The sequence below is a fragment of the Labeo rohita genome, chromosome 16 (genome assembly GCF_022985175.1).
Source record: "Labeo rohita strain BAU-BD-2019 chromosome 16, IGBB_LRoh.1.0, whole genome shotgun sequence".
NCBI classification, from domain to species: Eukaryota; Metazoa; Chordata; class Actinopteri; order Cypriniformes; family Cyprinidae; genus Labeo; species Labeo rohita.
Genome location: NC_066884.1, coordinates 10,770,016 through 10,785,860, shown reverse-complemented (window position 1 = coordinate 10,785,860; position 15,845 = coordinate 10,770,016). Strand labels below are relative to the sequence as shown.

Below are 15,845 nucleotides of genomic sequence, written 5' to 3'. Positions count from 1 at the left end.
CACAAAGTAGTCATGGAGTCAAATAGCGATGCTTAGAATTTCTAAGTTATTTAGTTTGAATGATAGCTTAATTTATTTGAATTACCACACTGGTGCTCTGCTGTGTGAAGAAATGTTCTGTTCCCCAGATGTCTTCTGTTAAATGTTACGGTAAAAACTGGTACATGTGGTTTCTGGTAATTTTTTGTAAGAATACAGTGACACTTCTTTCTGTAGGGGGTCTTTTTGCAGTACTGGTAGTACTGACTCAGTGTAGTCCATATGGAGGCTCCTGTGCATATTTGTGTTTCTGTTAACAAAGGCAGAGGTTTCTGTTTCCGTGTTTTGCAGGCTTGTGCTTTGTAGCCGGGCGAATTGAAACATTGAGTCGAATGAGTGCTTGAAAACAATGGTTGATCAAAAACTTAAAGGAAACGTTCACTTTCAGAACAAACACAGATAATTTACTCACCTCCTTGTCATCCACGATGTTCATGTCTTTCTTTCTTCAGTTGTAAAGAAATTGTTTTTTGAGAAAACAATTCAGAATTTCTGTCCATACAGTGGACTTCCATGTTTGAACTTCCAAAATGCGGTTTAAATGCAGCTTCAAAGGGCTCTTGCGAAACGATCGGTTATTTTAAAAAAAAAAAAAAAACATCACTGTTTTACCTTTTTTTTTTTTTTTTTTTTGTAAGGGCCGTTTGATATTCTTTGCACTTTCACTTACTTTGTAAACACTGGGACGGTACTTCAGCAGTGATGTAGGATGATTTTGAAGTTAGAGGAGAAAATGAGATTGGAGTTTTTTGACATACCCTAACCGAAATACACAGAGATCTAGCAGATCTAGAACAGAAAATAACATATCGTTTCACTATATACAACCATTCTTCCTCTGCTGGGATCATTTAGAGCCCTTTGAAGCTGCATTTAAACTGCATTTTGGAAGTTCAAACTCAGGGGCACCATAGGAGTACACTATATGGTGATAAATCCTGAAATGTTTTTCTCGAGTTAAGAAAGAAACACATGAACATCAGATGAAAAGGGGGTAAGTAAATTATCTGTACATTCTTGTTCTGGAGGTGAACTACTCCTTTAAAGCACATTTTTCTACATGTCCTTTATAAAGCACTTAGTTGTAAATATTTAAAGGGGTCATCGGATGCTAAGTTCACTTTTACATGTTGTTTGAACATTAATGTGTGTTGGCAGTATATATGTACAAATCTACCCTATAATGATAAAAATCCATGCAGTGTTTTTTAATTAATCTGTAAAAATAATATCCCCTTTTTCAAATTGAGCCATTCTCAGATGCCTAATAATGTGCTAGTTAGCAAGTTTAGCGGCTAAACGCGGCTAAATACGACTAAAGTAAACAGGCTCGTCTCTCCTCAGAGAGAAGAGAGGGGCGGGGCGATCAGAGCTCATTTGCATTTAAAGCAGCCTCGACCAGAATGAGATGATTTTTGCAGAGCTGATTTTGGCAAGGTAAAAACGGTGTTGTTTTACACAACCATTGAGAATTTTGCACCAAATTACATTATAGACTTTTTATTAAGACCCTGAAGAATCATATCAACTTGTGGAAAATGGGCATCCGATGACCCCTTTAAAGGATGTAAAGAAGGTTTTTATTGTATTAGTTACTTTATTATTATTATTATTATTATTATTATTATTATTATTATTAGCTTAATTTTGATATCATATTATTTTCAAATAGTACTAAAACTGAAATACAAATAAAGTTAAATAGAAAAAAACAACAACAGCTACATCACAAAGTGATGCTTTAAAGCTAAAACTTATACTAAAATTAAAATGATTTACATTTACAAACTAGTTAAAATAGGCAATAATAGTGTGTTGGAACAGTTTTTGCTGTGGTATCAAAATAGACTTTCAGGGTTTTGTAAGTGTTTTTCAAGAACATATCTCTTCAATTGTCAACCTGTAACACCCCTTGGACTGTTTGTGTTGGTTTTGCCCATTGTCACCCCCCCGTTGGACTGTTTATGTTGGTTTCTCCCTGCTGTGCCCATATTTGGTTCTTTCTGTCCTCGTTGTGTCCTAATTAGTTAACCTTGTTTCACCTGTGCCTTAATTATGTTCATCATTATCACCTGTCTTTATAAGTTGCATTCAGTTCTGTGTTTGTCATCCGGTCTCGTCAACGTTTATGTCTACATGCATGTGCATGTGCATGTGCATGTGCATGTGTATGTATGTTAACCTGCCTGTGGATTTACCTGTCTTGGAAACTATCTGTGGATTATAATAAAGACTTTATCTTGAACCGTCATTTTTGTTCACCCTTTCCTTCCACGTTACGTGACACAAACCCATCGTGTCTCATTATTGTGTTCGTTAAACTTAATGGCTGTCTATACTTTTTGCTACATCTTAGACTGGTCAATTTTCTTCCTATGAGATACAGAATGCAAACAAACTAGTACCACCACTGTGAAAAATTGTTTGACTTACATGGCATGTTGTCTTTTTATATGGTGTGTTGTAGATATGACAGTACCTGTGATGATTTATGATACAGCCATAGTCTGATATTCCACTGCTTCACCTCATTTATGTGAATCACCCACGCATTAGCTCCCCTCACAGGCCAGACTCATAAACAAAACTCACTTCACTTTAGCGACTTTTACCCTTTACATCTAAAACTTTGTGATATTCTCACCTCAACATTTTTTTATTTTTCTATTTTTTTGGCTGGAGGTTTGTAATTTTAGTGTTATTCACATGGGCCAGTGAATGTTAAAAATATACTATTCATTCATTCATTCATTAATTCATTCATTCATTCATCAAGATGAGAAAAGGGTGGTGACTTGATAGTGTTTAATGGTTTAATGCCCAGTTATGTTGGGATTTAGGACAATTTTTTTATGTTTGGCAACCGTTGTAATGAAGATTGACATAGAGCAGATTATTTGTTGCTTTAATCAGTAAGCAATTATTGTTTTGCATTTAACGTTTGCTGTTGCTAGGTAGAAGTTGGTTAGACATTTATTATATTAGTGAGTGCCTAAACAGTTATGTAAAAATAGAAGAAACTGAAGAAAAACTTGAGGACTCACATAAATCTACTTTGATGTTATTTAAATGAGGCAACGTAATGTATTCAGTCATGTTGAATTTAAAATAAATTATATTCTGACAGACTTACTGAACAGAACTGAGTGGAAAAATGTAACTTTATTTGTGCTGTGGAACCAGTCTGTGCATTATATATATGAATACATGAATTCATAAAAAAATGTATATTATTTTTATTATTATATTCATGGGTGTAGAATACGCGGGGGACATGGGCCCCCTCCAACTTTTAATAAAACATAAAGTCGTTCCCCTGAACTCTTTTTCAGGCAAGAATTCACATAGAGGTTTTTAAAGGCACAATATGTACGATTTTTTTATTACAATTTCCAGAAACCACTAGAACAGTGTTATTTGTTGTCTTGTCTTCTTACATTATCCCAAATGTTCAAAATGTTTAAATCTAGAGAAATAAACAATTTTCACTAATGGCCCATCCCTTGCCGTTGCGTCAATTGCCAATTACATCATAGGCTACACCCTCAATTTTCTGTTTTATTTTGTTCTCAAGTGAAATAAGTTTAGACTTGGACCCGAAACAGCTTTCTTTGGATACATTACATCATCACTTAACAAGCGAATAGTTCCGGTCCTGATTGGTTGAGCCGTGTTCTAAGCTGTTGTAAACTACTCTACAAACATACACCTTTGTTTGCGCCTGTGTGTTGCTTGGCAACCACTTTGTTACAACCACAACTGTTTCTGATGAACTACATTGTTTGGTTGAAGAATACTGTTTTTATTAATATCATTACACCCTATTTGCTCTGTTTTATTTTGTGAAACCTTACTACGTATATGGAATAACCATTTTATAAAAGCAACAAGCCCCGTAAAGCCGTGGTTTACAGTGAATTTATAACAGCTTTGTGTTGTGCCTAACAACGCCCCTTAGCTGTTATAAATTCACTATAAACCATGGCTTCTTGGGGCTTATTGCTTTATTAGACAGGTGACGATCACACAAAGTAGCATTATAACAGAACTTTCAGCACACTTAAATGTATCTAGTATGATAAAACAGCACTGCTTCACCCCACATACGCATGACCTGAAGGCGCAAACGTGGTTGACTGTGGCATAATAAAAGCTCCACTGTTTTTGAGCCGTCTGTTGCACTTGTCTCTCATTAGCAATCGCTAGTTTCACTTCCATGGCTTTCACCCTGCTTCATACTTCAGTGCTAAAGTTAATACATTAACTCATCCATGATTCCACACTCAATCAAGGCATCATTAAACTACATCTTTGTTTCTTTGTTTGTTTTGAATATGCGCCCTCTAGCGGCAATAATTACCGTGCCTTTAAGAGCTAGTGTGAATACATCTAGATTTACATTAGAAGAGACAAGATGGTCTTTGCATGACCGTACGTTTAATTCTTATCCAAAATGAGGCGATGTGAACATTAAGGAGCGCTAAACACTTTCATGTAGTATAAGTTTAATTTATAATCAAAGCCGGAGGGTGTTCTCGAGCAGAAAGCCCAAAACGCTTATGATGTGCAGGAAATCCCTAATATGGACAAAGGCATGCAGCTGCAACAATATATGGTTTATATGCGTTTTTCTGCCTTATTCTGCAATAAAAAGGTGTTTGTAGTATATAAACCAATCATAAAATTGTCATTAGGGAAAAAAGTAGCTAATACAAATTAGAGTAGAATACAAATTAGTAGTTGTTGTCCAGCAGTGTATTTTATTTCTTAGCCTAAAAAACAAACAAACAAACAAACAAACAAAAACAACAATTGACATTTCTGTTACCCTCACTTCTGAAAAGCTGGCTCTGCCCCTGATTGTATTATTATATATATATTTCAATTTGGCACAGATTGGTGTTTTGGTGGTGCAGAATGAAAGTTGCCTTTTGGGAGTGTGTTGCCCCCCAAAACTGTTATCATCCTTCTTTTTTCACTACAGGTGCTCTCACTCACTTATTTCTGATGGTCAGAGCTCTCAGAGCTGATTGTCTAGCAGTGTGAGCGAACGCTCTTTTTCGCAAGCTATTATGAAGCTATCAGCCACCAACTGACTGTTCGAGGTTACTTTTTTCTCATTCTATCAGACGCAGTTCACGCTATACTTTCTAACCCTCTCTTGGAGTTACACACACCCAGCTGGCAGCTTCTAAATATGGAGATTTCAGGTTGTTACTCCCAGGGGAGCTTTGATACATGCTGTGTTTAGTTCAGGACTTGAAATCAGAAACACAGAGGGTAGTCATATCACATTATCTTCACCTAGCGAAACACGTCAGCATCATCCAGGGCACATTTCAGCTCTTATAAATGCATAAAAACACTGCGTTGTTGCTTGACCATAGCTCCATGGACTGTGATATTTACTGCAGTGAGGTTATCAGACCTATATGAGGAAATCTGTTTTCTCCTCAAGCTATTTTATTTCAAGTGTTTCTTTTTCAGACATGCTGAATGTGGCTTATTCTTATTTCTTTTAAATGGGTACCGTGGTGAAAAAAACAGCATATGCTGGTAGGTATGTGTTGATGCTGGGATGCTGGTTAGGTATGTTTTGGTGCTGGTTTAATATATAGCCCTCATAGGAGACTGTGCACACTTTTACTTTAAAAAAAAAAAAAAAAACTCATTCTGCATGATTTGTAAGCCTGTCCTAAAAAATGTCCCCACAAGGTCAAAATTTACTCGTATTACTATCCTTGTAACACAAAAATATATATATATATATATATATACAGTATGTATGTATGCATGAGCGACATTTGACTCATGAGTCAGGGGGAGCAAGAAAAAAATCTTTAAAACAATGCCCTACCGTATTGCAACGCACCAAAGCAGTCAATACAGCGCAGTCAAGAATAACTTAAAGAGGTTGCCAGCGTTTACTAAACTGTGGACGAGCTTTTGACTGTTGAATCTGGTGATGCTTCCGGTTGTCAGTTGACAACCTTTCATTTTTAACCAAATGTGCACGCTGCTTTTCTGATTTTCCATGTCTTTTTCCCGTCACTTGAAGTGTATCCGTTTTGATTCGTTGTTACGGAAGGTGAAACACGTTAGGAAAAGATGAATGATCAGTTGTGGGACTATTTTGTCATAAATCACAAACTATTAATTCCTGAACTTTACCGTCTGTTACTGGCAATGAAATTACGCTTCGGGCCTGTTTTAGGCTTCTTCTTATTTTGATATTTTAGACCAAATATGGTGATGAAAATAATCTGCGCTGGTGGAAACAACACGAGACTTCACTTCTGCTTTCACTTTCGAGACCGGCTCAGAAGGCGTTTAGTGTCTCAGTCAGCAGCAGCGAGCGCGCCTTCAGCGAAGCTGAACATCATCACTTAACAAGCGAATAGTTCCGGTCCTGATTGGTTGAGTTCGAAGTTGTTGTGAATTACTCTACAAACATACACCTTTGTTTGCGCCTGTGTGTTGCTTGGCAACCACTTTGTTGCAACCACAGCTGTTTCTGAGGAACTATATTGTTTGGTGGAGGAATACTGTTTTTATTAATATCATTACACTTTATTTGCTCTGTTTTATTTTGTGAAACCTTACTACGTATATGGAATAACCATTTTATAAAAGCAACAAGCCCTGTGAAGTCGTGGTTTACAGTGAATTTATAACAGCTTTGTGTCGCCCATGTATGTATGTATATGTGTGTGTGAGTGAGTAAATAATCATATTACATAAATTATTATATTACATATATAATAAATTAAACTATATATGCTATTACATTATTATTTATATTATATTTACATTAGAATTTTACACTATTAAGTTTGTGTGGAGAATCATGTTTTTTTTAAGCCTTCAGATACTGAAAGCCATTTTGAACCTGTGCCCAGTCATTTTGTTGGCCTTTCACTTTAGATCATCACCTTTTATCAATGACACTGCCAGGATTGCACAGGACAAGAACTCGGACCGAAGCCAACATATTCTTTATTAAGAGACGTTCATTTTGTTCAGAGCTGCCTCATTGTGTTAGCTTAAGCAATAATAGTGTAGTTTCAATTTAAGGAGTCATTTAGCAGATGCGCTTATCCAAAAAGGCTAAAAATACACTTATTACAGGACAATTCCCCTGGAGCAACCTGGGGTTAAGTGCCTTGCCTTTTGATTACCAGCTCTGAGCAGTAACCACTGCAGCCCAGTTTTGTATTTTAAAGGTAATGTGTGTCACGTTGTTTCACTGTTCAAATACTTTCTCCTCATTTTTCTCTAGTACTTTGTCCAAGCTTTATATGCAGAGGCAACTAAAAGTAGACCGTTTTGGGGTTAATTTCCCAAAAGTGAAAAAATGTGATTATAGACCAATTTCGAGTGGACGTCACAATTACGTCACTTGCAGCTGCGCGCATAGTGGTTGCAGAAAAACACTGGTAACAAGTGGAGAGAAATGGGGGCATATTATATTAGCCCTACTACAGTTACAGCATGACATACTGTTTAAAGCTATAACATTTTACATTAACCTATTTTATTCCACATATTTTGACTTTTTTTTTTCCTCGCAAGTTTATATATCGTATTTTGTACTCAACAATAGTGAGTTTGTCCATTCTGAGGAGAAAAAAGTCAGAAGTGTGGGATATAATCTCGGAATTACGAGAATGAAGTCAGAATTTTGAAATATAAACTCAAATTTACCTTTTTTATTCTTTTATTCCATGGCTTCAATTGACTGCCACTTGAAAACTGTCATTTTCTGTAACCAGATAGGCTCAGCACACACACACACAAAAAAAAAAACACATTCTCTTATATATATCCAACTGTAGTGTTTAATATTTTGAATTTGTAATCATTTACCTTAAAGTTATTTTAGTTAGTTGCCATATGACAAGTTGCCAAATCAACATTTAATAAATATTTTTTTCATTTTTACACCTAACATTTGTGCTGTGCTGAAAATTCTTTACTTAATTTGTTGTTCCCAGTCAAAAATGACCAGCATTTTAACGATTGCTTGTAAATTTCTAATTGTGGCATATTATCACCAAATCTTGGATTCAGTCTTTTTGTCAGCTTGTTTTCTTTTTGGAACTGATCGATCGTAGGTTTCATTGATCTGAGCTTATTCACCTTTTTGAATGAGCATTGCCAAAATTATACACAAATAATGTTTTTGTTTTTTTTTTCCCACTCAAAAGCTGAGGTGCATAAGTTTAGATCAATGAAACCTACTACCAATCGGTTCCAAAAAGAAAAACAAATCCTCTGTTAATTAAAAAAATATATATGCGTAGGTACAAAGTAACTATATAGCATTTTTATATAGTTATTTTTGACCACAGACAGCACTGAGTGTAAACAAATTATCCATTTTTAGGAAGTACATACCCTGTGTGCGGAAAAACAGTCAGTTTTAGTCCAATGTGATAACATTAGCTAGCATTTTCGGGGGGAAAAAAATCCTTTCTGGGTCGAAGTGACTGAAACACAAGGGTTATGTTTTTCATCAAATAATTTTGTTTTATTTTATTTCAGCTTTATTTTAATCATTTTAGAGATCAAAACTGTTCCCAGCCTGCCTGACAACAGCGATTCTGGCTCAGCCAATGGTGTGAGTTTAGGGCGGGGCTATCTCTACGTTTGACCTATGACAGATGAGTAGTGTTGATAAAACCTGTTTGAAAACAGTTATTTTAAATTTTGTTTAAAGATGCGAGTGAAGCACAAATGTCTCAATGATCATTTAAAATTATGTTTTATTTTAAATTAAAAAGATTTGATTGGCTGGTAATTATATGAGACAAAAAAAACTGTCATTTTTGGTGCATCCTTCACCAGTAACACTAGAGGGCTCTCTTTTGGCTTGAGATTTATAAAATGTCATGTTGGACTTTATTAGATTATTTCACAGTATTTAATATCTTGTCCATCCATCACTTGTTTGTCAGTTTTTTTTAAAGTGGACACAAACCACAAATAATTTCTCAATTCTGTGGGAAATCTCAGCAGGCCTTTTACGGCCTTTTATCTCCTATCCGTCTTTTCCTTTCACAAATCTTTCTCTCTGAGCTTTCTCAGGGTTTCCTTGTCTTAGATAGGCCGTCTGATGGCTTACAGTCACTCTCGCATTTCCTCCCTGTCAGTCTGTGCTCCTGCAAAACTTCCTGGTGTGTTGCATTCATAGAAGTGTCAGTCATCTCCTGTTTGGGAGAGTGTGTTTTTTCCATGACATCTATAGCCTTATCAGTCCACACATTTAATTGTGTGGCTGCTGCGGTTCCTGTCAGGCTCTGTCGCTGAAGAGCGCGCGTTTGTGGTGCAACGCAGACCCATGTGTCAGATGCAGCAGATGTCTGACATTTTGTATCTAATGAAACAAAAGCTGACCCTTTGAGTCCTATCATACCCGTGTTTGCAGGCTCTCCCCCTATGTCTTGGTTTCTATCTTTCTCTTTCCAAATAAAATAGAATGATGTTTGACATAAGCAACTTAATCGTGGCACTAGGAAAAAGAGCATCGATCTGATCCACATGACACTTGGACTGTTTTCTGCTGTTCAACATTGCGATGGCTATGCTTTGAAAATAAAAACCAGGCATGCTTCTTGTTTGTCAGAACATAATTGATTTACCATAATTGATTCTAACCATGGTAAATATAGTACATATTGTGCATTGCTAAAATAAAATAAAATAATGTTTTTCACAATAATATATATATATATATATATATATATATATATATATATATACCTTTGAACCTTCAATTCATAAAAGAATCCTGAAAAAAAAAAAAAATCAAAATTTTATTAAGTATTTATTTCATATTAAGCAGCACAACTGTTTTCAAAAACAAAAACAAAAAAAAGACCAAATTATTAGACTAGGGTAATGGCTGATTAAAATTCAGCTTTGGTAAAATATATTACATATACATCAATTATTTTAAAGTTTAATAATATTTCACAATGACTGTTTTTACTATGTTTACCATTTTTAATATACCAACAATAAACTTTTGAAAGGGTGTGTACATTACAAGTACTTTTGTCTTGTTTCTAAGAAACAAAATATTGTGTTTTGTCTTCATTTTAGTAAAAATATCTAAAAATAAGCCTTTTAAAAATATATATTTTTTAAAAATCGGATTTTACTTACATAGTTAAACCCAATATATGTATCACTGTAATATATTTTTTTCTTTTTTTATGATATTATATAATAATGTGTGAGTAATGATATATTTTATTTAGTTAATTTAAAACTACTCAAGATATTTCAGAAATATCCAACAAATATTTTTTTTTAAATTTTTTATTTATTTATTTAAAATAAAAAAAAAGAAAGGAAAAAAAAAACTATAGAAGTCAATGGATTGTTTGGTTACCAACATTCTTCAAAATATCTTCTTTTATTTTCAGCAAAAAAAAAACAAAAAACAACTTGAGGGCAAGTAAATGATGACAAAATTTTCATTTTTGAGTGAACTATCCCTTTAATATGACAGTGTTTTAATGCCACGTAAAAAATAAAAAAAAAAAAAAAAAAAAAAAAAAAAAAAAAAAATCTAAAATTGTGAGATTAAATCTGAAATATTTTAAGAATAAAGTAAAAAATTACAAGAATAAACTCTTATTAAATTTTTAAGAATAAAGTCGAAATGTTTCGAGAATAAAGTCGAAATTACGAGTCCAAATTTAACCAAGACTGTTTCATTTTCTTTGTTAAAATGAAACCACCTACTCCACAAAAATGTCTGTGATGTCCAATCTTTCATTCCTCACATGTAATTAAAAACAACAAAATGTTCTAAAAGTTGAAGTGGACTCCAACTCGTTAACGTAAGTTATATTGTGTCTTTTCTGAGGTATGTAAGTGACTGTTTTATTCACAGTATAATACAGTAAATGATTGGTAATAATATTTTACTTCCATTCATTACTTGTAGCACGCCAGCCACCCAGTAATCACAATAATTTTGTTCTTTGTTGCTTTTAATATAACAACTCACCTTTCAAATTCTGTCAGTTTTATCACAAAATACAAATTATAAATGTGTTTTCCTCTTTATTTCAAGTTTATAGCATGATATAATCGTGAAGGAACATCAGATGGAATGAAGAAAAAACTGTATAGTCTAATTTAATGAAACAAACGTCTCATTGTAATCGGAAAGATGCCGCTTAAACTGAGGCGAATACAGTGATCTGTCACACCACATTAAAGACAAACACATTATTGTAATAGACATATCATTTGTACTGTACTTCACTATAAAACTGACAGATTTTGAAAGCTAAGACTTTGGAATATGTCCCGGTGCTCCTAATCCAGGCCATTTGTTTTTTTAACTTTGTACTAAAACGCCATCGTACTTTAAAGCAATTTGTCAGCAGTGTGGAAAAAGAATAAACTTTCTCACTGACTCTTGAAAATGGGCCTGACTGGTTTTCGCTTAGTTCAACATAAGCCACAAAAGAAGTTGTCATAGTTTTGACACTCTTTAGATCTGTCTCCATGATTGATCTGGACTGGGAAGTTACAGCTGTAGAACCCCCAACTGTTTCATTGGTTCATGTTACCCAAAGCACTCAACCGCGTCTCAACCACTCAACCCGTCTGTGAAGCCGCCACCATTGCACACAGTCTCGGGGGACAGCGGGACTGTCCGAGATCTTTATGAAAGGGTAACATGAAGAGGAACGGTGGGTTTTGGGTCATAATGGAGCTCTGGAACTTTGTTCACTTCTTATAACCCTCATAAATGATGTAAACTGGCACACCTCAGCCCCCAAGGCTACCCAGAGTCCCCCTGGGCAGAAGGGCACACAGAGTGCTCTCAAAATCAATATGTCACCTTCTCACTCTTTATACAGTATATATAAAGACCCATACAGTATACAGTATACATATACCCATGTGCATGTTAACTTACTGAATGAATACAAGCCATAGGTTTATGTATTGTTTTGCTTTTGGTGGGTCTCAAATATACATAGACTAACATATATATTTCATGCTTCTGTACAGAAAGGGTGCATTAAATTGTGCAAAAGTGACAGTAAAAAAAAAACATCAAAATTTTAAAAGAAAAAAATGCAGTTCTTTTGAGCTTATTCTTTAAAGAATCCATAAAAAAGTGTCAGTCATGCACTGTAAAAAACAATTTGTTGAGTCAACTTAAAATAAGTTGTAACCTGGCTGCCTTAAAATTTTAAGTTCAGTCAACTCAAAAACTGTTTATTCAACTGGAAATGTTAAATTATACTAAGTGACAACTTAGATATTTGAGTTGAATCAACTTCAAATTTTAAGGCAGCTGGGTTACTTACCCATCTGTTAAGTTTAGCAAACACAAATATCTAAGTTGCTACTTAGTACAACTTAACATTTCAAGTTAAATAAACTTATTTTAGTTGACTGAACTTAAAATTTTAAGGCAGCAGGGTAACAAATTATTTTAAGCTGACTCAACAAATTGTGTTTTTTTTTTGTTTTTTTTTTTTTTACAGTGTGGTTTCTACAAAAATATTAAGCAGCACAACTATTTTTTAAATTGATATGAATAAATTTGGTTTCTTGACCACCAAATCAGCATATTAGAATGATTTCTGAAGGATCACGTGACACTAAGGACTGGAGTAATGATGCTGAAAATTCGGATTTACCTTCACAGGAATACATTATATTTTAAAATATATTACAATAGAAAAAAACTGTTTTAAATTATAATAATATTTCACAATATTACTATATTTTTGTTAAATAAACACATCCTTGGTGATCACATAAAAGACTTCATTTGAAAACATTAAAACAATTTACAGACTAGCAATAATATATAATATATTAACAATACGATTTTTATCAAATACATCCTTGGTGAGCATAAAAGATTCAAAAACATTTTACCAAATCCAATAATTTGAACTATAGTGTAAATATATGTTATTTTGTATATAAAATATGTGTATATTATATTATATAATATATGTGGATATTTTTGGGCACTAAATTCTGTCATTTTGTAATATCATTATAGTTCATATCTCACCAGGCAGATGCCATTATGGCATGAGATAATACAGCAAATTATTTGTCTGGAAGTTTCCAAACTGTAAAGTTTGTTTAGGTCATTTAAGTAATTTCTTCATATTTCATCAGACTTTTTTTCCCCAGACTTCCTTCAGTGTGTTGAATTGTGTTTGCCAGTATGACTTGTGCTTTGATTTATTTTGAATTCAGTGCCTGTTAGCTACAAACCCAATTCTCAAAGGGGATGCAACTCCACGGAGAGGTGTTTACTAAAAGAGCCATTCTAAACATTACAGTAAATGAACTTATGATTGCTCTAACTAGATGTGTATCGTGCTGTTTTTTTCTTCACCATCCTTTAAGTTTCTCCCATCTAATCAAGTGTAATGACACTCCATATCCTGTCGTTTCTACACACTGAATTTAAATTGTGCAAATGCCTTGGTGGGAAAAATAAATATGTTGCTCTGTGATGGTGTTGACGGGCAGAGAGAGAAAATGCAGAAACTGTTTAGTAATGTGTGATTTGCTAGGGGCCATTTTGGCTCTGGCCAAACAGTTTTTGCCAAGAGCCAGGATGGCTGCCAGTTTCCCAAACAATTGCAGACACCTGTGATGAATGGCTCAATGGTTTGAGCTCCACTGACCCAGCTGCACTTGCATAGGGTTGTGTATGGAGAGAAAAAGGCCTGTGAGCAGGAGATAGACTCAGGCTTTAGAAAACACCATGTTGCTTTAGGCCTGTGTAGTGGGAATTCTGACATGAAACAGCACCAAACTAAGAGGTTTGGTTTTAACATGTTTGTTCACCATGTTGTATGTTTTTGATATGTTGTGACTGAGTATATAATGATAGCATTATCACGATAGCATAATTTGAATCGCCAATAAACAATACCAGTATTTCACATTTTTTACACCAATTTTTGAATAAAAAAACAGCATCTTTTAAAGTTTAAAATATAAAAAATGTAAAAGTTTAAAATATTAATGTTAATATATACAATTTTTTTTTTATTTGTTTTATATATATATATATATATATATATATATATATATATATATACACACATACATATATTATTATTATTATTATTATTATTATTATTATTATTATTATTATTATTTTTCCATTTTACTACCATCAAGTTTTAGTTTCAATTTTGTTTTAATAATGTTAGTTTTTTACAGTTTAAATAAATGTTAAAAAAATGTAAATGTAAAGCGTGTAAAAAAAAATAATAAAATATTACAAATATAGTAAAATAAATATACAAAATAAATATAAAAAATAGTAAAATATGAATAATTTTAATAATTTTAAATATTAATATTAATTTCTACAAATTATGATTCAGATTTTTTACATTTTTATTTTATTTTCAGTTATTATTTCTAGTTCATTTTACTTTAGGTTCACTTGAGTTTAGTTTTAGTTATTCAGGGCATTTTTATTTTATATACTTTTTTAAAATATACTTTTAGAATTAGTTTTTTAGGGCTATCCAAATTAATGTGCTGAATGCTATTTAAAACCTGTTTAAAGTTGGTAAATCTCTCTGAAGTTTTATTTACCATGTAATTAAATTAAAATTCATTTATGGTCATTTTTGTTTAATTTTATTGTTGTTTCTTTTGGAGTCATGAATTTATTTTAGCTTGATTTAATTTTTTTTTCTTGGATATATTTTAAAAGCAATTAAATTATGGGCAGTCTATTAGATATAATTCGTTTATAGTAGCCTATATTTATTATAACTAATCTACTGTCTAATTGGCGTTCATTAAGACCTATTTCCTTTTTATCACTCTATGGCATTTGTTGTTGTTTTAAAATAACACAAGTACCATGAGACTGCATAAAAGACCATTTCAGCCCACTGTGATGTTTGCTTCACCCACCTCTGAGCTGCAACCTCTGTTTTGTTTTTGCAGAGAGACATGCTGGACGTCAGTCAGATTATGAAGGACTTGGCCAGCATGGTGCATGAACAAGGAGACACCATAGGTGAGATCTTATTTGTGTGTGTGTGTGTGTGTGGCTCTATGTTTCCAGTTAAGAGTCGATTGACTCATCCTTGTTTGTCTGGCCTTTCATTGATAATCACTTCTCCCCCCCATATCCATCCCATAATCCCCTGCTGTGCTGAGGTGAAGTTTCAGGGGAGAGAACAAGACATCACCTTTACCAGCTCAATACATGACAGACAGAGAGCTAGCTAGTCTCTACAGCGTGAGGCCTCTAGAGGAAACTAAGATCAGAGAAGATCCTCAAAGATTCAATTTATAGTTAACAGGCAGAGAAAGACAGACTGATATTAAACGGGGCAAGCATGATTCAGGAGCTGAGTCACTGGTTACATGCAGAAAGCAGGGATAATTGTCTTGTTGCTTACTTATTTGGAAAATGTTTAGCCTTAAACTTTGACATTTCATCTTGGACACATAGCAATCGTGACCCGTGTCAGTTAAATTTATAATGAAACCAAGGCGAATACAATCAAACTAGAAAACATTAATGTTATTTATTTACTTAGTATAGTCAGTATTTGATATTTATTTTTAAATTCGCATTCCTCCTATTTTTACAGTTAGTTTATGTTTTCCGTTATATAACATTCAAATTTATGGAAGCCCATTGACTTTTCTCAGAATTGCAAGTTTATATGGCACAGATTTGAGAAAAAAAGTCAGAATTGCGAGATTCAAACTTGCATTTGTGAGGAAAAATGTAAAATGGTGAGTTTATATCTCTCAGTTCT

At 33.6% G+C, this 15,845-nt stretch overlaps 1 protein-coding gene across 7 annotated transcripts in view; it reads left to right on the top strand.

The window, feature by feature from the left end:
• Nucleotides 1-15,845, top strand: part of tsnare1 (T-SNARE Domain Containing 1) — a 250,043-nt gene that overhangs the window by 106,813 nt on the left and 127,385 nt on the right. For all 7 annotated transcript variants that reach the window (XR_007829269.1, XM_051130353.1, XM_051130351.1 and 4 more), the window contains exon 9: nt 15,019-15,091. Coding sequence is in view for 6 of the 7 variants with exons in the window: in XM_051130353.1 (XP_050986310.1) it covers nt 15,019-15,091 (73 nt within the window). In the remaining variant the exon portion in view is untranslated. The remainder of the gene's footprint in view (nt 1-15,018; nt 15,092-15,845) is intronic.